At 43.3% G+C, this 20,554-nt stretch overlaps 2 protein-coding genes across 13 annotated transcripts; one reads left to right on the forward strand and one right to left on the reverse strand.

The window, feature by feature from the left end:
* The first annotated feature begins 75 nt into the window (after window positions 1-75).
* fubp1 (far upstream element (FUSE) binding protein 1) lies at window positions 76-9,689 on the forward strand. 10 transcript variants are annotated; one of them, XM_079285684.1, is made up of 20 exons: window positions 76-187; window positions 624-747; window positions 1,529-1,564; window positions 1,739-1,775; window positions 1,861-1,907; window positions 1,988-2,059; window positions 2,149-2,206; window positions 2,306-2,468; window positions 2,557-2,655; window positions 2,806-2,973; window positions 3,063-3,165; window positions 3,362-3,631; window positions 3,784-3,944; window positions 4,016-4,167; window positions 4,253-4,329; window positions 4,504-4,629; window positions 4,906-4,980; window positions 5,382-5,444; window positions 6,110-6,276; window positions 6,516-9,689. In XM_079285684.1, exons 1-20 carry the CDS (start codon window positions 95-97, stop codon window positions 6,522-6,524), a joined length of 2,100 nt encoding a protein of 699 aa, XP_079141810.1. In that variant the 5' UTR covers window positions 76-94; the 3' UTR covers window positions 6,525-9,689. The 10 variants fall into 10 exon arrangements, with proteins under 10 accessions (XP_079141810.1, XP_079141808.1, XP_079141811.1 ...); XM_079285682.1 differs by lacking the exon at window positions 6,516-9,689 and having other exon boundaries at window positions 6,110-6,420; XM_079285685.1 differs by lacking the exon at window positions 6,516-9,689 and having other exon boundaries at window positions 4,513-4,629; window positions 6,110-6,420.
* miga1 (mitoguardin 1) lies at window positions 4,530-20,271 on the reverse strand. Of its 3 annotated transcripts, none has more exons than XR_013772676.1 (17): window positions 20,198-20,271; window positions 18,749-18,905; window positions 17,481-17,643; window positions 16,694-16,812; window positions 16,276-16,408; window positions 15,953-16,104; window positions 15,353-15,476; window positions 15,168-15,268; window positions 13,502-13,611; window positions 13,298-13,370; window positions 13,014-13,100; window positions 12,838-12,936; window positions 12,585-12,719; window positions 12,334-12,387; window positions 11,976-12,092; window positions 11,076-11,352; window positions 4,530-4,659 (listed from the first exon to the last, which is right to left on the reverse strand). XR_013772676.1 is itself a non-coding variant. In XM_079285693.1 (16 exons), exons 2-16 carry the CDS (start codon window positions 18,845-18,847, stop codon window positions 11,152-11,154), a joined length of 1,767 nt encoding a protein of 588 aa, XP_079141819.1. In that variant the 5' UTR covers window positions 18,848-18,905; window positions 20,198-20,271; the 3' UTR covers window positions 9,766-11,151. The 3 variants fall into 3 exon arrangements, 1 of the variants encoding a protein (XP_079141819.1); XR_013772677.1 differs by lacking the exon at window positions 4,530-4,659 and adding an exon at window positions 9,766-10,949; XM_079285693.1 differs by lacking the exon at window positions 4,530-4,659 and having other exon boundaries at window positions 9,766-11,352.
* Between the last annotated feature and the right edge of the window lie 283 nt (window positions 20,272-20,554).

Consider the following 20,554-nt stretch of genomic DNA (forward strand, 5'->3'; position numbering starts at 1 on the left):
TCGCGAGACTACGTTTACCCGCGAGTTTTCCTATTAACTTCCCGTGGATGTAAGCACCCATCTTGTCTCGCCGAGGAGGAGAAGAGCACCAGATATGGCTGACTACAGCAGCGTGGCTCCACCGTCCTCCAACAACGGCGCCGGAATGAACGACGCTTTTAAAGACGCTCTTCAGAGAGCACGACAGGTAAGAAGACCACTAAATCAAGTTTGTGTAAAAAAAAAACAATGTCGAAGTCGTGTGCAGAAAAGCGAGTTATGCTGCGTTCTCCACCCCCGTCGTTAAATACGACAACGCGGCGGCCTATGCTAAGCTAACGATTAGCTAATGTTACGCCACAAGGCGAAGCAGATATGCTATGAAAACGATCTTAGATTAACGCACACATTTAATGAGATGCACACAATATTTTATTCGAAACACAAGCGGTGCATTTGTTTGATTACATCAACGGTTACGGGTCAGTTTACGTGGAAGTATTATCTTTTCCTTTGTTGGCTCAGACTTCCGGACAGAAGTCGTGTAGGCCGCAGCCAGAGTGATCGAGCATTCTGTTTACACCACCAGCAGAGGCGTCGTCTTAAATTTAGTTTTCTCTATTTGTTTACTTTGTGTTTTTCAGATCGCAGCGAAGATCGGTGGCGATGGCGTTGCGGCACCCCCGACTAACGAGTTCGGCTACGGGGGCCAGAAAAGGCCCCTGGAGGACGCTGGTGGGTATTTTCCCATGCCTAACCTGAATATCGGTCAGTGGCTCAAATCGATTCATTGCAAGTCTTGATAGTTGATGCTTGCCTGTGTGTTTCATTTATTTTTTTAGCAGCTACTAAATTGTATTTGCCTAGAAGTGATAGTTAATTATTATATTTTTTATATTTATGTGCATTAATGTAGCTGACACCCAGTGTATTACTCCTAACTACATGGAACAGTTGTTTTTAATGTTTTAGTTTTAGCCAATGCAGTATGATGGATATTGCATGTTTTGAGTTGTATTTTCACTGTCTGTCCTTACAGTCGTTTCAAATCAGTGCCTTGCAATGAAATATTTGGTAACAGATATATGAGCAGAGAGGGGGGGGGGGTACTTTCTGAGCAGGTTGAGCCATTATTGGTTTCTGTTTTGTATTGTAAGAACAGGCAAGTGTAAAGTATATGTTTTTTTAAAAACAGTTTCAGGTTAATTGGGTGCCACTAGGTAATAGTAATGAAGTCTAAGTCCTATATTTTTGGGGCTGAAATGTTGTAAAGTGACAGACACAGCACTACAAACAAAAACAAAAAAGGCAGATGAACAGTTTCAACAAAGACTAAACGTATAGTCAGGGAGGTATGTCTATGGGCTTTAACGGGCAATTGAGGGTATATTCCAGCCTTTGTGTGTGGTGGCTATCCAGGCCTCTGTTGTTTGCTATAACCATTTACATTTCAGGCAGTAAGCAATTTACCAATTGAAAAACACGTAGTAATGTAATGGTGGGTATAACGATAGATACTTATACTGGTTATTGTGTCATGTTGTCACAGACCAACCAGAGACGAAGAAAGTGGCTACAAACGACGGTAAGTTACCTGATGACGTAGCTGTAGTTAGTTATGTATGTGGCTGTTGTGATGATTCCCAACCCAAAGTAATTGGCCCAAATATTAGCATGAATTGGTCATGTGTTGCATGTGCTAAACATAAATGTGTTGTATGTTTGTTCCCCTAATGTGCTGTAAATTCTCATTTTGCAGCTTTTTCAGCAATGGGAGGGATGGGTGGACCCCCAAGGTAGATACCAGAGTTACAGTAAAATAAAGAGTCATGCTTGGTCATTGATTACAAAGCTAACAATGATTTGTTCTGTTACTCTCAGATCAATATCAGAGGAATTCAAGGTTCCCGATGGAATGGTTGGATTCAGTAAGTTTTGAAACACTAAATGGCAAACGCTGTCTGGTGGGTGTTGATATTGAAATATAACGCACCCATTTGTCTTGTAGTTATTGGAAGAGGAGGCGAACAGATATCACGTCTACAGCAAGAGTCTGGATGTAAGATACAGATTGCGCCTGGTACGTTCAGATCGGTTGTTGATATTGTGGATCGCTGTAATATGTGGAAATGATGGTTTTGCTTTATTGTTGGGATCTGTGTGTTGTAGACAGTGGAGGAATGCCAGATAGGTCAGTGACATTAACAGGAGGACCAGAATCCATCCAGTAAGTAAACTTTTCCCATTTAACTGTCCCCTTCAGGGAAAACACTTTTTCTTCTCTGGGATTTCAGTCTGAGTATGCCGGTAATTTTTCTCTCCTCAGGGCTGCAAAGAGGCTGCTAACAGAGATCGTTGACAAGGGGCGTCCAGCTCCTGCATTTAACCACAACGACGGGCCGGGTATGACTGTCCAGGAGATTATGGTCCCTGCCTCTAAAGCCGGACTCGTCATTGGGAAGGGTGGAGAAACCATCAAAAGCCTTCAGGTGAGTGTCCAGCCAGTCAGAGCTCGAGTAGTAGAGTGATGGTGTCCAACAGCGAACACATTTGACAAAGACACATTCTACTCTGCAGGAACGAGCTGGAGTGAAGATGGTCATGATCCAAGACGGACCCCAAAACACAGGTGCTGACAAGCCACTCCGCATCTCAGGAGAGCCCTTTAAAGTTCAGGTGGGTCCTCGCTCGTGTGCAGTTCCATCATTATGGAATTGTAAATGTTTAGTTTTTTAATATATGGTACCTCTGCGTTCATTCCTTGGATTTTCCATGTAAACCAGTGGGGGAATGCTGTAATGACACATACTTTCTTTTCCTCCTCAGCAAGCCAAAGAAATGGTGATGGAGCTGATCAGAGATCAGGGCTTCAGGGAGCAGAGGGGAGAATATGGCTCACGGGTTGGAGGAGGAGGAGGAGGAGGAGGTGGTGGCGGCGGCGGCGGTAATGGAGGTGGGGGAGGAGGAAATGGAAATGGTGGAGACAGCTTAGATGTAAGTGTTTGTAATTGTCTCGTTTCTCAGTTTGGAGATGAGGGGTTGAATCAGTAACTTAACATTTGGTTTTATTTGCTGTCATTTAGGTTCCTGTCCCCCGGTTTGCAGTGGGAATTGTGATTGGCAGAAATGGAGAAATGATCAAGAAAATACAGAACGACACCGGCGTCCGGATTCAGTTCAAACCAGGTGAGTGAAGTCATTTGGGCGCAGTTAAAATGTGTATGGTCAGTGATGAAACTCATGCACCACGCTGATAAGCTGATGTATAACCCCAATCCTTTTATCTGAGACCTGAACACGAGACCCCGGCACTATAGAGTTAAATCCCAGCAACATAAATTATGCCTCGATGGTCTCTAAACTCCATGTTTTCTCCTTCAAGATGACGGCAGCACACCGGAACGGATAGCACAGATCATGGGTCCCCCCGACCAAGCCCAGCACGCAGCAGAGATAATTTCCGATCTGCTGCGGAGCGTCCAGGCCGGCGGGCCTCCAGGGCATGGTGGCGGCGGCGGTGGTGGTGGCGGCGGCGGTGGTGGCAGAGGTCGTGGTCGCGGGCAGGGGAACTGGAACATGGGCCCCCCTGGTGGCCTGCAGGAGTTTACCTTCACTGTCCCAACCATGAAGACCGGTCTCATCATTGGAAAAGGCAAGTGACCGGTCACCACTGAGTGAGGAACCCTGATTGTTAATGGTCGTGGGACTTTCACCTGTAGAAAGACACCCCCCCCCCCCCCCGTACTTATTAATTATACAGGCTATTGGGTTGTTGTGGTTAAGCTTTATTTCTGAACTCTTCAGGTGGAGAGACAATCAAAGGCATCAGCCAGCAGTCTGGAGCCAGGATCGAGCTGCAGAGGAATCCTCCACCCAACGCTGATCCCAACATCAAGATGTTCACAGTCCGGGGCTCCCCTCAACAGATCGACTACGCCAGGCAGCTGGTGGAGGAGAAAATTGGGGTGAGCCGCTTCAGAGTTTGATACTTTTTATAAGCTTGTTTACTGACCAGGATGTGTTTCTGTGTTTGCAGGGACCCGTCACTCCAATGGGTGGTCCACACGGCGGTCCAGGTCCACACGGAGGCCCTGGTCCACATGGTCCTCCTGGACCACCTGGGCCCCCTGGGGCTCCCATGGGTCCATACAACCCTGGACCGTACAACCAGGGACCTCCAGGACCACAGTAAGTGCAGTGGCCCCTCGTATGTAAAGATCAAGAATACTTCAGACACGGGATGTTAAAAGTTATTTATCTTTTCTTTAATCAGTGGTCCACCTGCGCCTTATCAGCCTCAGGGATGGGGCAATGGTTACCCACACTGGCAACAGGGACAACCTGATCCAAGTGAGTACCATCAGTTAACACACTACGTTTTACTGAAATAAAAAAATTATTCATGTCCTCTTGCCAAATAAATTAGACGTTAATGACTCAGTTTAATATCAGTTTATATTATGAAAAGCTACAACTTTTATCTTAGCTTTTTTTGTTTTGTAACAAAACCTGAACTTTGTTCAGATAAAGCAGCAGCCGATGCCAACGCAGCAGCGTGGGCCGCCTACTACGCTCAGTACAGCCAGCAGCCGCAGGCGCCCATGACCCCTACCAGCGGAGCTCCTGGCACGACTCAATCCAACGGCCAAGGTGACTGACGTGTTTCTCGATTAGCGGCGTCTGTGGGAGCAGATGGAGAAGCAGAAACAGCTGAGGGTAGAGCAGAGTAGAACAGAGCAGTGTAGCCTTCTAGCTTTACTTTAGTCGTGTTCTGGGCTCACGTTCTGGTGTCACTAACCGGCAGAGCATTTAAAGAAACACACCTTTTTTTTCTTTTTTTTTAATCTGACAGACCCGACCAAGGCAGGTGGAGGACAAACTGCTGGGAGAAATTAACTAATTACAAGTTCCCATTTTTTTTAACAGGTGACCCACAGGCTGCAGGTCAGAGTGGACAGGCAGATTACTCCAAGGCCTGGGAGGAATATTACGAGAAAACGGGTATACGAACGTAGTTTCAGTGTACACCTATTGACACAAGACAGTCCAAACGGCGACGGGGCGCTCAGTCAGCTTCTTTTTCAGGTCTGGGTATTTGACCGTGCTGAGGGCCTGCCGTGGAGTTTCAGTGTGCCTCCACTTTGGTTTGACATTTGATGCCTGTGCTGTTTAGACTGCAACACTATTGACACCTTTTTAAGAGCTTAGAGTAGTTTATTTTCTAGACTATATTATGGCTTTATCAGCACTGAAGGCAGATCTTTTGAATGTTACTGCTACTTAACATGTGTAGAGTTAAATGTTTTATTTGTTGTCGTGGATATAAAACATTGTAGGATAAGATTTCAGATGTTATTTTACATTCGGACGCATTGACACGTTTCGCCCTTTTGTCTTTGCAGGTCAACAGAGTCAACAACCTCAGGACTACACGAAAGCCTGGGAGGAGTATTACAAGAAACAAGGTTGGTACTCCTGTGAGCTGAAACCAGACTGAGATCACACTTAATTCACTGAACAGTTTACTCTCCACTCTTCAGGCTTTAATCGCTACTTTGTCTGCGCAATTACCGAAACAGATTCATGGAATTAAAATGAAGGCGGTGTAAACATTGAACCGTTTGTGCATTTGTTTAAACAACTTAATTGAATCTACCTCAAGAAAATCAGAGCGCACATGAGACGCATTTTGCGGTGTGTGTGACCAAACTGTTTAGGAATCAAGTGTGATGCTGGTGTTTACATAGAGATGATTATTAATACAAACTTAAAATGACTTTCATTCAAGAGCTGGGAATGTCCCCAAGTAGATTAACAAGTAATGTCAAGTCAGACTTGTCCTCTGAGACGAATGTGTTCCGTGTTGACGGGTGGCTGTGCTCTTCTAGCGGCCCTCTGCAGTAGAGCGGCTGCTCTCTCAGCTGCCCAAGAGAAAGGCAGAAGGTTTCTGTCCCGCCACCCAAAGACAGTGGTGGCGGGTTCGTTCCCCTTCTCATAAACGCGAAATCTCGAAAGACTTGTAACTGCTATCGTGATGTAATTTAGTTTGTAGTAGCAGTTCTACCGGGATGCATGTATCTGTAGCGTATTTGTGGTTCCAACAAGTTTTGTTCTTGTTTTACTGTTCCAGGTCAAGCGGCCCCTCAGGCCACCGCAGCGACAGCTGCGGCCGCCGCCTCCCAGCCCGGAGGCCAGCCAGACTACAGCGCCGCCTGGGCGGAGTACTACCGCCAGCAGGCCGCTTACTACGGCACAGCCAACCCTCAGGCGATGGGTGCAGCACCACAAGCCCCTCAGGTACACCCCCGATAAGAATCTGCCCTCCACATCCACTGAATACGCAATTCTTTTGTGCCGTAACCGCCTTGCTTCCTCAGGTTTTTACAGGGCTCCAGTGGCTGCAGCCGCTTCACACACTTAACCCACACTATTTCCTCCCTAAACAGGTTTTAAGCTTTTTTTTGTGTTTGGGAAGCTGAGTCCACTGTTTCCGCTGTTAACATGCAATGTATCTTCTATGTATTTCTTCTGCACAGGGCCAGTAATGTGAAGTGGACATAAAGTAAATGCTACATTGTCGAAACAAAATCCTTTGTTAAATGTTTGGATGCAGACGCCCTTGATGAAGATCTTAAATTTCCTTGGTTTGAAAGTGTTTCACATAGATGGCAGAGTACCCGGCGAACACGTCCTTTTTTTGTTTTGTTTGTTTTTTCCTTTTTCTTGTAAATGCTTTGTTTTTAGTGAGGTAATTCTACATATGGTCATTCCAGCCCTGTATCTACATTAAATGTGGTTAGAACTCATGTTTATTAAACTGTAGACATTACCATGTAAATCATCTCAGTTTTAAAATGCTATTGCCTGTTGTGTTTTTGCAATAAAACAAACTGAAACCTCCTGTGTTGGTAAGTTGGGGTGGTTTTAAAGCAGATGGGTTTAGAGGAATTTCTGTATTGTCTTTTTGTTTTACGGGGGAAAAGTTAGAAAAATCAATCGCAGACCATGTGTGGGTTTAATTGTCCAAAAATGGTTAACTCAAAGTTGTGCTGTCCTGTCTCTCTCCAACTGTCTATAAGGCGTTTAGACTTGTTTTGTGCGTGCAATGAGCCCGAGTGATTCAGACCAACACACGTCCTTGTTGATAGACATTTATTTGCTCTTCTGTTTCCTGACTTTGCTCACTGACTTCAGCCGTAGACCGATGTTTGTCGTTAGCAAGTCGGCAGGTATACATGTACCGTAATTCATGCATTAACTGCGTTGCTGTGGTACTCTTGATTTTGTCTGGTGTGCTGACATTGTTGAGGTAGTATGCTCTGTGTATTGCCTTGATATAGACACTTCCTCCTCCACAGGCAAGTTTAGAAAAGCGGTAAGCACGTACTTTCTCCCTAACATGTTCCTCAGAAACGTGGTTGCAAGAAATGTTGCGTATTTTTAGTGTTATATATATATATATATCTATTTTTTGTGCTGTTCTTTTTCCCAGACCAGCCAGGTAAATTGCCATTGTATCGAAAATGCATTGAAACGTTTGTCATGCCCTTTTTTCAAAGTGCGAACTAACTCACATGTATAAATTTGTGTTTTTTTACATAAAATAATGTTTTTTTAATATAAAAACATTGCAAAAAATCGTTTTGCTGTCCCCATTCTGTTAGTGTTTATCCAAAATAAGAACATAGATGTTGTAGGGTCGGGGGTGGCTAAGCAGTCTTCGTCCATCAGTTGAGCCCTCCTATACTGTAAGTACAAACATGTGACTGACTCAGAGATAATCGCCTTTTTTGATGCTTTTATAAACTGCAAAAGATGTAGTGTATATATATATTTTTTGTCAAATCTTGCCATTTCCCCCCCTGTCTCTGGGTAAGTATGAAATGTTCTGAGGAGAGAGTAGTGCTTTGGATTCTTGTGCCACATGTTTCTGAGACGTATCTGTCCACCCCATTCAGACTGAATCTTTCAGTATGTCGATGCTCTGTAGATTGTTAGACTATTTGTGTTGGTAGCATTTCAGCGCCAGTTGGATTTCTGAACTGAGGGTTTGAATGTCAGCACTCTGTTACACTGTCGGTAGGAACTGTTTTTAAGGATACCCCATGTGGTTATTTGCGCTTTTTTTGAATACCTGATCTGCTAAGTGCCATTGTCTTGGTTAACTGCCATGTTTTTTATTTATAAAAATGCCGTTTATTGCAACATATTAGAAAAGCCCTACTGCATAACTCCAGTGTAGCATGCTTAGGTTTCTGCTGTTCTTACTTCAATGTCCTCTGAGCATGTGGAATGGTAGCAGTGGAAGTGCTTCTGACTAGCCCAGTATTGATTTATGACATTTATTTTCTGAATGAGCACTGTGAAAGGCTGTTAATTTGAAGCATTGTTCACTGATGGCAACCAGTGCAATATATAGATATATATCTATATCTGATCTTTGCAGTGTCGTCCCAGACCTTGCACTTTAGGTTCTGCTGCAATAACACAGGTAAGCGAAACCTAAGAAACCATAGTGTTGTCTAGTGACATGACCAATTTACATGCAAAGCATACCTGTCTTTAACATGCCTCAATGCATTTATGCTTAGTAGTCAAATGTCCAGGATTTCTCTCGTATGAACAGCCCTTTAAGATAATCTGCTTTCATGAATGAACTGCATGATATGAGCTGTATGACTTTTGTGACATGAAGTTTGACTTTTTCAAAAAAGTGACTTTACCTTTAGACCAAGTTGTTGCATAGGCTCACTGAGGAAAATGTTGTCGTGTGTGCATAATATTTGCTGATGGCCTTTTTTTATCTTTTCCATCCCGGTAAGTCTTGACGGTGATAGTGTGTCGATGCTTTAGATAACTTATGCCGCTGGTACATCTAAACTGCATGCCATGCAAAAACGTGTTGCCAGAAGTTTAGCAATGTGCTCAGTCGCTAGATCAAACGGTGAAATACATGATTTAAAAAATATATATTTTATTATCTGTCGTGGTGTGAATCTGCCCTCTAGTGCAGTGCAAATCTATTGAAACGCTGCTGCCTTCACTTCTCGCTCACAGTGTTGGAGGACGCTGCGAGCGTATGTCTTAGAATCAGGCGCTGTCGTAGTTTGTCCCCAAAACGAGGAATCCTTTGAGTCAATCCCCACTGCTGAACGTAGACCGTTCAAGAGCTCCAGTCATAAGGTAAAAAAAAAAAAACAGCAACGCAATGAAAATCTAAATTCTGTTGATTGCAAAGTGATGGTCAGATAAATGTTTTTCAGCTCGGATCAACTGTTCTTTAACAAATCCATGATGCTATCGTGTAATCTAGAGTTGTATGATGGTCTGTTGTGTCGCTTCTTGAATAACCTTTGGTCAGTAGGAATGTGCTTTAGAAAGTTGGATGAGGACAGGAAGTTATCTACTTTAAAATGACATGCACTGTTTTTATTGGCAGTAACAATTTGGGGGTGGGGTGTCAGTCTAAAATCACTTTTCTCTTTAGTTTAAGGGTCACTGTTTTTGAGGCCGTTTCTGTACATGTGAGACGCTCATTGTTTCAACACAGTTCGTGGGGGTGTAGAAGACAAAACAAGGAGCATGCCTTAGAGGTAAACGGTGGTTTCATGTGTGTTTCTCTGTATATTATCAAATATATTGTTTCTTTTTGCTTATGACTTTTGAAATGTTGCCATGTTCATTAATAAAGTAACAAAATTAACTCCTCATTCGCTTGCATTTTATCTTATGTAGTGAAGAAGAGAAGCAGGAAGAAAAATACAACACAAGTATTTATTTGCTGAATTTAATTTTTTTTTAAAGGTGAAAATGTGACTAACATCCATCTTGAAGTACAGTCACATTGGTCTTTAACTATTTTTGTAATTTGCATTGAAACACGAGATCCTCCTGTTGACACTGGCTGAGAAGATCCCTTCATAATGACTTTACAAAGTGGACAAATCATGTTCTGATGAGGCTCCTACAGTCTGAGTTACAGCTAATTAGTCCTTTTTAAATGGCTACCATCATGGAAACTCAAGACTAAGAATACTAACTCAGACTGTTGTCGCCTCAAATTACCAGGAGGAACGACCACTAACTCTTTCAAAAAAGTACACGTGGGTGTTTAGATGAACCCGTCTTTCAAAGTGGAAAACACTGCAAATGACAACTGTCGATCACTTAAAATATGAATCTAGTATTTTTGGAACATTAGCAGGTAGCGGTGACATTGAGCATGTTCTGTACATGGCAGAGATAGTGTTTAAGACTTACATTCAGTGATGAAGACAAGGCTGGAGTACGTGCATTAATGGTAAGGCTTCTTGCATGTGTGCCCATCATGTGAAACAGCTGAAGGATTATGTAATGGTGATGTATAATCTTTCATATTCTGTAGTTACTGGCATGATGGGATTAAAGGTCTTGTAAGCTGCATGAGCCAGGCTTTATTTAAATATTGCATGACTGTTTGAAGCCCGGTGCCAACAAAACAGCTTTTAAGTAACGTGTAATAACTCAAACACATTTTACATTTACCACACACAGTCCCTTCGATCAATAACTTCCCTGTGCAACGTGTGCTTGGATCAAAAACGGCATTTAATGATTTTGCATCGTTGTGGAAATGCATCTAATATATCTTAGTTTAGCGTAGTTTAAAATACAACACTGGTATTCATACTATGTTTGAAGCTTATCACAAATCCATTTATTCACAACTACAACTTCTAAAAAATTAATCCTGAAACTTTATAATAAAATAAATACTAAAATATCCTTTTATTTCCACACAAATTGCTCTTAATAGCAATAACAAGTTTCACAGCAGAATGTCTATTACTGTGAAATGTCTCAGCCAGCTTAAATATTGCTGTGATGTCTGGAAACTAGCGTGCACTGCCGTGGAACAGTGAATCTGAGGAGGCCGCACTGGAGATAATGATCACGCGTGTGACGGCAAGGCAGCTGGTACAATTCATCCTCTGATCCGGCGCAAAGCATCATGGGAGATGTGATGAGCCGGTTGTCGGACCAAGGTGAAATAATGTTTTACATTTAATGAGCAGTTTTGTGGAAAATAAAGTCCTTGACAGTTGGTGTGAACTCACCCGAGTCAGCACGAGTCTTCCGTGTGCCGCTGTGATGACCCGGTTTCCGTCTGGATACAAGTCCCCCCCCCGTCCCTTATTGCACCGGAGCCTCCAGCAGGGCACTGGGCACCACCTGCGCGGCGCTGCAGCCGCTGACTTGCCGCAGGGGGTCGGCTCCCAGCAGCTCGGAGCGCCGGTACAGCAGGCGGAGCATGTCCTCCGCTAGACTCTCCACAGAGGAGTAGCGCACTTTGTCCAGGTCGAAAATGTCCTTCAGGAAGTACAACACCTGATCCTGAAGGAGAAGAAAACATACTGTTTGAACAGGTGTGTTTTAGATAGATATGTACTTTATTTATCCCCAGGGGGAAATTTGTATGTTACAGCAGCAAGACACACCAATTTGTAAAGTAGCAGAGTAACCAAAAATTAAGTGTTAAAAAATGCACAATAGAATAACAGTAGGACAAATTATATACCTCATTTATCTTTTTACCACCTTTTATTCCCCACTGGAGATCAATAAAGGCTTATCTTATTTTCTCTTATTCATTTGAATATTTAAAAATCAGGCCAGAGCCAGGCTGGTACATAATGAGAATCAGACCTCTTTGGTCTTCCAGAAACATGTTCTGCGTCGTCGAGATAGTTTATCACTATCTACTGTATGCTGACTGGTTTCCTTCTCGGAGCAACAATGGGAAAATGTTGTGATGTGTCGCAACATTAAATTATTTCGCAAATCTGTTTTCCGATCAAATTTAAATCCTTTAAATATCTGAACTACTTCACTGAAATCACTGTGTCCCTATTTTGGGTACAAAGGTAACTCAAGAGGTATGACGATGAAACCCTGCCTGCGGTAGAAACCAACAGAAGTAAAGATCCTATTTAAAGGAGAGTCCCCATCAGACCAACCTTGAAGAAGCAGCAGAAGTCATGCAGGGAGCTCTTGGGCCCCAGGAAGCCCCAGGCCAGGACGGGGCTGATCTGTTCACACACAGCGTAGAAGTGAGCGATGAAGCCGTCAGACACCTGAGACAAACGGGAGAGGTTACTGGAACTGTCCAAACAAATACGAACCATAAGCAGAGCAGAGATCGGGTTGTCTGCGTAATAAACTAAATGCAGGAATTGTTGTCAGCGAGGCAAATCATTGTTTCCAGCCCAACAGTACCTGAGATCATGACCTGAGTCAAGAGGTAAACAGATGTCTAAAGTGAGTCCTCTTACTGACTCATCAAAAAGATTTTGAATGATTGTTTTTAATGTTTACCTTCATGTGCTGCCTCCTCTGCTTCATCACTGACCAACAGCTTGATGCCACCGCCTGTGGAATACATGCAGGTTAAATCGTCACAATAGTCAAAAATTGGAAATGCATAATATACCTTTTATATTTGTAATATTCAAACTGACATTACTGTATTATGCACACACACAATCAACAGTCTGGAAGTATAAATGTCTACTTGTCAGAGATTTGTCACATCTGATCACCAGGAAGTATTTCCTGCGTTTGCTCACCGTCTCCTTGAAGGAAGTGTTGAGCCAGCGGTTGTTGATGACGTTCTGAATGGAGACCGGTGGATTCTCCAGGTCCTCGAAAGAGTCCATCAGGATGAAGTCCAGCACTATGTCGTAGAAGTTCAGGTGCTTCACCTGGTGGGAGTGATGAGAGTGAGATTTCCTCCACTGTCCACATATTTCCCATCAGGCAGCAGAAGTCAGATATTACTTGGTGGAGGAGTTTAATAATTGGGTAAAGCGGCCCTCGTACCCCTCGCGTGGCCAGCTCCACCTCCGTGTTCTCCCAGTGCTCCGTGTGCTCCAGGAAGGAAATCATCTCCTCAAACACTTCCTCGAATCGCTGTGGGCTCTGAGAACCGAACGACGACATTTAGGAAAAGCTCTTTGAAGATCGTTATCATTCGCGAGTTGTGGCTTCAGTCTCACCTTCTGTGCTTTAACTATAATGGAGGACAGTATTTTCTTTCCCGTGTCGGCAAGAAACATCCGGGTCGTTGTCTCGCACAAAATGAGCTGAAAAGTAAATGAAATAAAGTTCACTCAAAGTTAACATTTATTTTCTTCAGTGAGGAAGCTCAATACAATGAGTGTCAAACGTTCTCCCGCCTTGTTTATCCACGTGAATATTAATTGTATTCAGTCAAATTATTAAGACTTTCCCTCTATTAATGTCATCATGATGTATATTAATTCATCAGGTAATAACGTACCTGACATGCTTGCCGCACACAGTGCAACTTGGCCAGGAAATCGACGTCCCCGAGACACTCGAGCATCTCAGTCCTGTCGACAGAAAAAAGAAAAAATCAAGAAAGACCAGATGACAATGTTGGCGGACAAAGCAAAGAGCTCTACGCAGCATTTCTCAGGTTTTCTGGTGTTCCGTGTGCGTTTGGATGAATTAGTTTAGCTACCGCAGCACCCTGCAGGAGATCTTGCCGTCCTCGGCCATCTGCAGAGCCTCCTCGTAGAAAAGGTGGTGATCCAGAGCGAAGACGCTCCTCAGCTCCCGGTGCTCCGTCAGCTGATACAAACAAGAGGCAGAAAACAGATGATTATGGAGTAAAGAATGATCATTTCAATCCCATTTCCTCCTCATGAATAATGCAGCAGGTCCCGACCCTGAAGACAAGACTTTATGTGAGACATAAGCACAAGTTGAATGCTACATTCATCCCCGTTATCTTGAGCTGTGTTTGGTAAAAGCAATTGATGTCTGCTCAATAATGTTCGCGATGGGGACGCAACCGAATATGTTTTAGTCTGAGACTCATTCTTTTTTGTCAGCTTTGCCCCAAACCCCCCAAGTCAGTCTGTATCCATTCAAAAATAAAAACGCTTTTGGATTTTTTTTCTTCTTTTGGAACAATAATTCTTGATTTACCGTTTTTTTTTTTTTTTTACAGCTAAACCCGACATGATGTAATAAGAAAAGGTTCTTCTAAAGTTGTCCTCAAATCAAGGTAACTGGTGCTGAACGTCGGGTCAACTTGGTCCCCAAAGGTTGAGCCTGAAGCCTCTCGTCCCACCTAAAATACTAACAGGTTGTCCTGTAACCTCTGACCTTTGTGCTTTCCCCATTATTTGGTTTATAAATTGTGCCGTTTTCCAGGCCGGACAGCGATCTCTCCATGTTGCAGAGTGCAAACAGCTGCAGAGTAACAGCGAGCTGTATCTTGTTGACTGAAGAATGTTGGAGGTCTATTTATAAGTACGAGTGACCCAGTTTGACGGCTCTGCCTCCACTCGCTGCTATGTGGCAGTCTGGAAGTGGTGGAACAGGTCTGAGGGTACAAACACCGTCACTTCAAGCTTTTATTCCTCTTAAAAAGACACATTTACTTCACTGGAGGATCAAAGCGATTTGAATCAAACTCCTGCTGTGAAGCGGTTCTACATTCGATGCTTCAGACGGTTTGAGATAAAGACCGGAAGCTTCTTATTAATTACACTACTGTTCACTGAACTAATATTCAACTTCATTCTTGTAGTTATAGCTTGGCGGCCATGTTTCATCTGTATCCCAACATGTGACATCGAGCCCCATCTTCAGTTATAACAACACAGTGAATGGTGTCAATACATCACTACAAGACCCTCGCACAGCTCACCTCGTGTCTTGTTCAACATCTGCATTGAGATAAAGATGAAAATACAAATCGCTTCTTTTTTAAGCGTTATAAGTGATACTTTTGTTTTATGTAGTAGCTGCTGCATAATTACTTTTAATTGGTCAGGCCATACGCTATCGTTTCATTTTTTTATCTCAAAAACAATACTTTAATCACGTCTGTTTGTAAATGAACACTTCCTGGATACTTTTGAATCAATCACACCAGCTGTTTCAGTATTTTTTATTTTTTTTAACAATCAAGGAAATGTATGAAGTGCTGTTTGTCCGTTACATCCTCTCATCATTCATTTAGTTACTGTTTTAAGATTATCATTGCCACTAAAATTGGACTTTGCTTCGTGGTTTGAGAAGTCTTTAGCAGAACAAACTGACGGGGGTCAAGCATATAAAGAGTTCTTTAGACGTAAGTAAGGTGACTAACAAAGTGATGCGAGAGTTCCTCTCACCTCGGCGGCAGACACAAATGAGTCCGTGGAGGCGATGCTGTTGCAGTCTCTCAGACAGGCGTCGTCCAGCTCCTCTCTGGACAGAACGTCTGCCATTTGATCTGTGATGGAGAGTACTCTTTGTCATGTGTTGCACAATACCGTATCGATCGTGGAAGTTACACAACGTCGTACGAGTCACTCACCCTGGCTGTTGCTGTGGGACGAGGGCTCCGACATGCACAGCACTCCCTCGAACTCCTCCTGGAGGCTGTAAGCCCTCTGCAGCAGAGACTTCAGCCTGTGCATGAACTCTGCACTGACGACGTCCTGAACACAAAAACAGAAATGTTGACAAACCCCTAAAGCCCATCTTAAGAAAAGGAATTGATTACTACTTAAATAGCAGGCACCTGGTCAATGTTTGATTATCCCCTGTGACCGATCTCTTAACACGCTTTCTAAAGAGGCTCAACTGAGTCGGGGGTATCCTTGACAGAAGACTTGCGCAGCAGACTGGACGCATGTTTGGGTGCCCGACATCAGCTATTAGACCCGCACTAATCCGGGTTACTGAGGTATTGAGTTAGCCGTAAATAAATCCAAACACCGGTGGGTTTGTCAGAGTGCTGGTTATTCATATATGTGACCTGGTGTGAAAATTCTGTTTTCCAAACCTCTTAAAAAGCATCGTCGGGCTAACTCCTCCCCCTTTATCTCTGATTAACTGGGGCATTGTGGTAAATCTACCCCGCTGAAAAACAAATCTACATCTTTAAATGATCAGCGTGCTTCTGTGCTTTCACCTCCATGCCCTGCTCAGCGATGGCGTCTCCGGCTCCCGCTTTGACGGATGCACAGCTGGCGGCGTCACCGTCGTCGTCGTCGCCGCCCTGCGTGCTCCTGAACGTCAACGCTTCCTCCCACCGACGGAGAGCCTCTTCAAATAAATCCATCCCTGCAAACACACACACATAAACTCAAGAGTCTCATGTGTTGCATTTCTAAACAAGGCAACCCACCAAGTAACAGGTTATTCCAAGAAATGACTATTTGGTCCAGTCTCCTTATTAAAAAACACAGTGAGGTGACGTAGTGTGTGTGTGTGTGTGTGTGTGTGTGTCTTTACCCATGAGGTACAGGTTTTCAGGTGTGGTGACAGGTAAGTTGACAACACTGCAGATATCAGCTTCCCCCCTTCTGTCCCAGCAGGTGGACACATTTGCACAGGTGCTGCTGCTGGACGAGTTCATGCTTTTGACCTGCAGACACAGAGCAGAAGAGCACAGCAACGTTTTAAGGAGTGGAAGCAGCGCATACACAACGCAGGCCAACCCTACCAGCATCTTAGTTGTATCCTTCGACTTTTAAAAAATGCAACAAAGTGAACTTCTCCAGCCTGGTTTGGACAGAGGAAAGTGCACCTGTAGGCGTGGTCGCATCCATCTTTAAATGTTCCGTTTCTTTCTCAACGAATGTTCCTCATTACTGCATTATGTTTCCGTGCTTTACGTAACAGAAATAACGCATTTTAAAAGTTGTCTCACCGAGGCCAGGCTCAGCAGAGACCCGGACAGTTTCCTGTAGTCTCCTGCATTGCGTAGCAGACCGGAGGTGTAGACGTTCTTGGAGTTGTGGGAGAGTGTGATGTTTCGACCGGTGTTACCTGCGTAGATGGAACCAGAACACAGGCATCACGCGACATGAGCATGTTGCAGGATTACGCGACAGATGAACCACGAGAATTTGATTAGAGTGAAACAGGCTTTTTTTCTGGAAATTTTGCCATTGTTACTAATCTGTTTGAAATCACTTTTTAAAATGTTTATTAAGTGACATTCCAGCTCACCTGCTTTGTGTGTTTGTAAAAAAACTGTCTCAAGCTCAGAACATTTTTTTAACGAGCCAAATTCATTCGAAATTAGGATAAGTGTTAAATGAACTGATGTTTCACATATGCAGAAAGAGAATTGGCTTCGCAAATATGCCATCCTGTCAGTTTAAACCTCTATGAACTTAGTCCATGTGTGAAGCTGGCAAAAGTAAAAACACATCCATCTATTTCATCAGTTTTTAAGATATATATTTAATATCTAATTTCCCTGGTCAACTGCTCATTTGACTCCATTTCTGTTCATTTCTCTTGGAAACTCTAATCCGTGGTAAATCCTCCTGAGTGAGTTTAAAAGAGGTAAAGCATTTATTATCTGGAGCTTTCTGTTGACAGTTCAAGGTAGCACCGGCGCAGCCCAAACGCCTCAATCTGATTACATCACAAACCAGCAACTGGGCTAACATACTACTTAATGGAGATCCCGGAGGAGGACGTTTTACCGTTTTCTGCTGAGGCCGGGGAGATCATCTCAAAGGCAGCCTGCTCCCACTGAGCCTTCTTTCTTCCCTTCCTCCTCTGGAAGCGGCGAGCGAGGAAGAAGAGCGAGGCGGCACCGAAGGCCGTGGCTGCCACCAGCTTCTTGGTGCCCGTGCTGACGCTCACCTGGAGGACAGGTGCAGGGAGGAACAACTGAAGTTTATGCATCTGAACAAAGACGCCTAAGTAGCAGATTTGTTTTTGTATTTGGTTTTGTCAAACATTTTTTTTAAAGGAGGTCAGTGACAATAACACCCAAGGTGCGTGGATTTATCCTAGAAATCCTGTCACGGAGACTGTAAAACTCGAACGAATAAACGTCCGGTCTGATGAGAGTTCATTTGCGGACGCAGAACTCTACTGATGACATAACAGTCACGATATGGGATGATTGAAATGCTGCTACAGGCCAGCAGATGTTTCAATGATGTTACTGTTGCTTGTTGCTGCGACTCTTAAATGTCAGACGTGCTCCTATCGCATTCTACATGATGTCAGATCTGCTATGTGATCCTGGCGCGCGCACAACACACACACACACACACACACACACACACACACACGTAGAAAAACAGCTTTACTTTAGCTTCCAATTTAGTTCAATAATTAATAATTTGGGGTTGTGGTTTGGTAAAATATCCATAAAGGAACTAGACGAGTATATTATTGACGAGCTCGTGGACAGCCAGACACTGAACTTTGGCTGTCCTTCCTCTCCAGCCGATGTCACATGAACCCTTTTACACTTCTCATCAGATATGGTATCACGCTCAGATGCTGGCCAGTATCTTTCCAACACAAAGCAGTAGTCGTAGTTCCTTCAGAGGCTCAGAGGGAACCCTATGTATGTATTTCATGTTCTACCAGAACGCCCATGAGGATGCAAATGAACACATGTCGACAGGGGGGGGGGGAGATTTACAAACTCCAAACCATCGAACAATACAAGAAGTTGTACAGGAAACATATTAACAGCTGGCACACAATGCTACACCAATATATTTTGGGCCAAATATTTATCGCAAGACTAAACAAATTCAATACAAATCAAGAACAGGGACAATGTTTGCAAAACAGTTACAAAAAAAAAAGGGAAGAGACCCTGACAAAGTGGGATTAAACCCTCAACAACCTCGCCTCTCACGACATAAGATATAGAAAACAGTAAGAAGTCCCAATGAACAAAAAAAAGCAGTTGACAAACTCCCACCACTTTCAAACACACCCTCACCTGTGCCAGAGAGCTGTACACGGACAGCGGCAGGTCGACGATGCGCAGGGCAGCCGCCTTGACAGACAGCTGGGAGCTGGTGAGGGTCTCATGTGTCATTGTGGCGATCTATCCATGACTTGGCAACCCTCTTATCCTCATCACCATTCTGCTGGAGCTGCGGGAGACGGCACGCAAGGATTTAACCTTCAAGGCTCAGGAGGGGGTATAATGACGTTGTAACATAAAGCCTCTAACAGTACGTGCAAGTAGTAATGCTTGCCTAACATGAGTAGCATAGGGCGAATAAACCACCTATGTGTGTCAAAACGTTGTTAATTACTTGCATGAAAGCTGTCATGAAAGAACTGTTTAACGTACGAGTCAACCACTGATCTAAAGGATTAGCAGCACACCCACCCAAATGTATTTCAAACCACCTTACAGTACGAACATGCCTGAATAATGTGACCGTCTGTGAGTGCAGAAGAAAATCAGAGGCTTTATCTTTCTGTCAGAACATTGCATTGCTTTGTAAATAAAGTCACTATAGGATCCCATCACCTAAGCCGCTGTGTATCCAGCTGACAAGACAACACGCAACATCCAATTAAAGTTTGCACGAGACAAGAGACTCGTGTGGCTGAGTCTTACCCTGGCAAAATGTTGATTCTTTGTCTCAAACATTCAACATTGTTCTTTGTGTGATGATAGTTGTTTTCTGTCTCTTCAAATGCTGATTGATTAACAGTTTGCATTGGACAGAGTGTCTCAAATAATATGAATATGTTACTGACTAAGAAAACAATGAGAAGACTGTAGAGGCAGGGAGGGATCGATCCTGTTGGCATTAAACCACCAGCAATCTAGCAAATCAACATTCAGAGACATGAGTAAGAGATCAAAGGAATGTTACATCTCTTCTCAAATGTACATATATTTCCTTTATACAATTTTGGAAAAATAATCACTTTATATGTCTACTATCTTTTAGTCTTGTATGTTATAGTGTTGTATTTTGAATCACTATTTTAGTAGATTATATTTTCTTGTGTAAAGCCCTGTGATTGCCCCTGTTCTTAAAATCTTGTCATGTCTTCATACTGGACTGAACTATCCAAAGTTACAACTTTCATTCATTAGCACAACAGCAGACATCCTCCAATAAATCAGCATATTCTGTCACGTTTAAAATCACGTTTTAAGAGACAACAACGCAGACATAAACACAAGTAGCACCCTAGCTCTGAAACAGTCAGATTAATCATATTAGCACACGTTTGGAAAATGATTGCGCTCAACTGGCTGAGAAGCTAATGCTAACTTATCTAAGAAGGCTAATAACGGCTAGCAGCGTTAGCTAACTTTGTTAAACCGACGTGATATTAAACAGTCTAATAAATAAGCTCGTCACTGTGTGTGATCAGTTAGTACCTGACAGTGAATGTGAATGTTTAAATATGAAATCACCGGTTCATTGAGAGGACTCGTCCACAGACTCTGCTCCTCTGACCTCAGCTGTTGCCCAGTGAAGGACTCGAGCGGCAGCACGAGCCGATCTAGCGTGACTTTCAAAATAAAAGGATTTCTCACAGTAATCTTTATGGAGTTTTAACGCCCCCTTTAGGTATTCTTAGAGCATGACAAATACATTAATGTTAGCTTTTTACTGTAAAGTACATGTGATTGGGGCTTTCATATTGATAATAAAAATGAACATTCAAAAGGTCCATTCGTGACTAAATTCACGTATAAATTCCTAAAAGCGTTGATTTAGATTTGGTTCCTTTTATTACTTCTATTACTTTTTATTACGTCTTTGGGACA

The sequence above is a fragment of the Melanostigma gelatinosum genome (assembly GCF_949748355.1).
Source record: "Melanostigma gelatinosum genome assembly, chromosome: 15".
Taxonomy (NCBI): Eukaryota; Metazoa; Chordata; class Actinopteri; order Perciformes; family Zoarcidae; genus Melanostigma; species Melanostigma gelatinosum.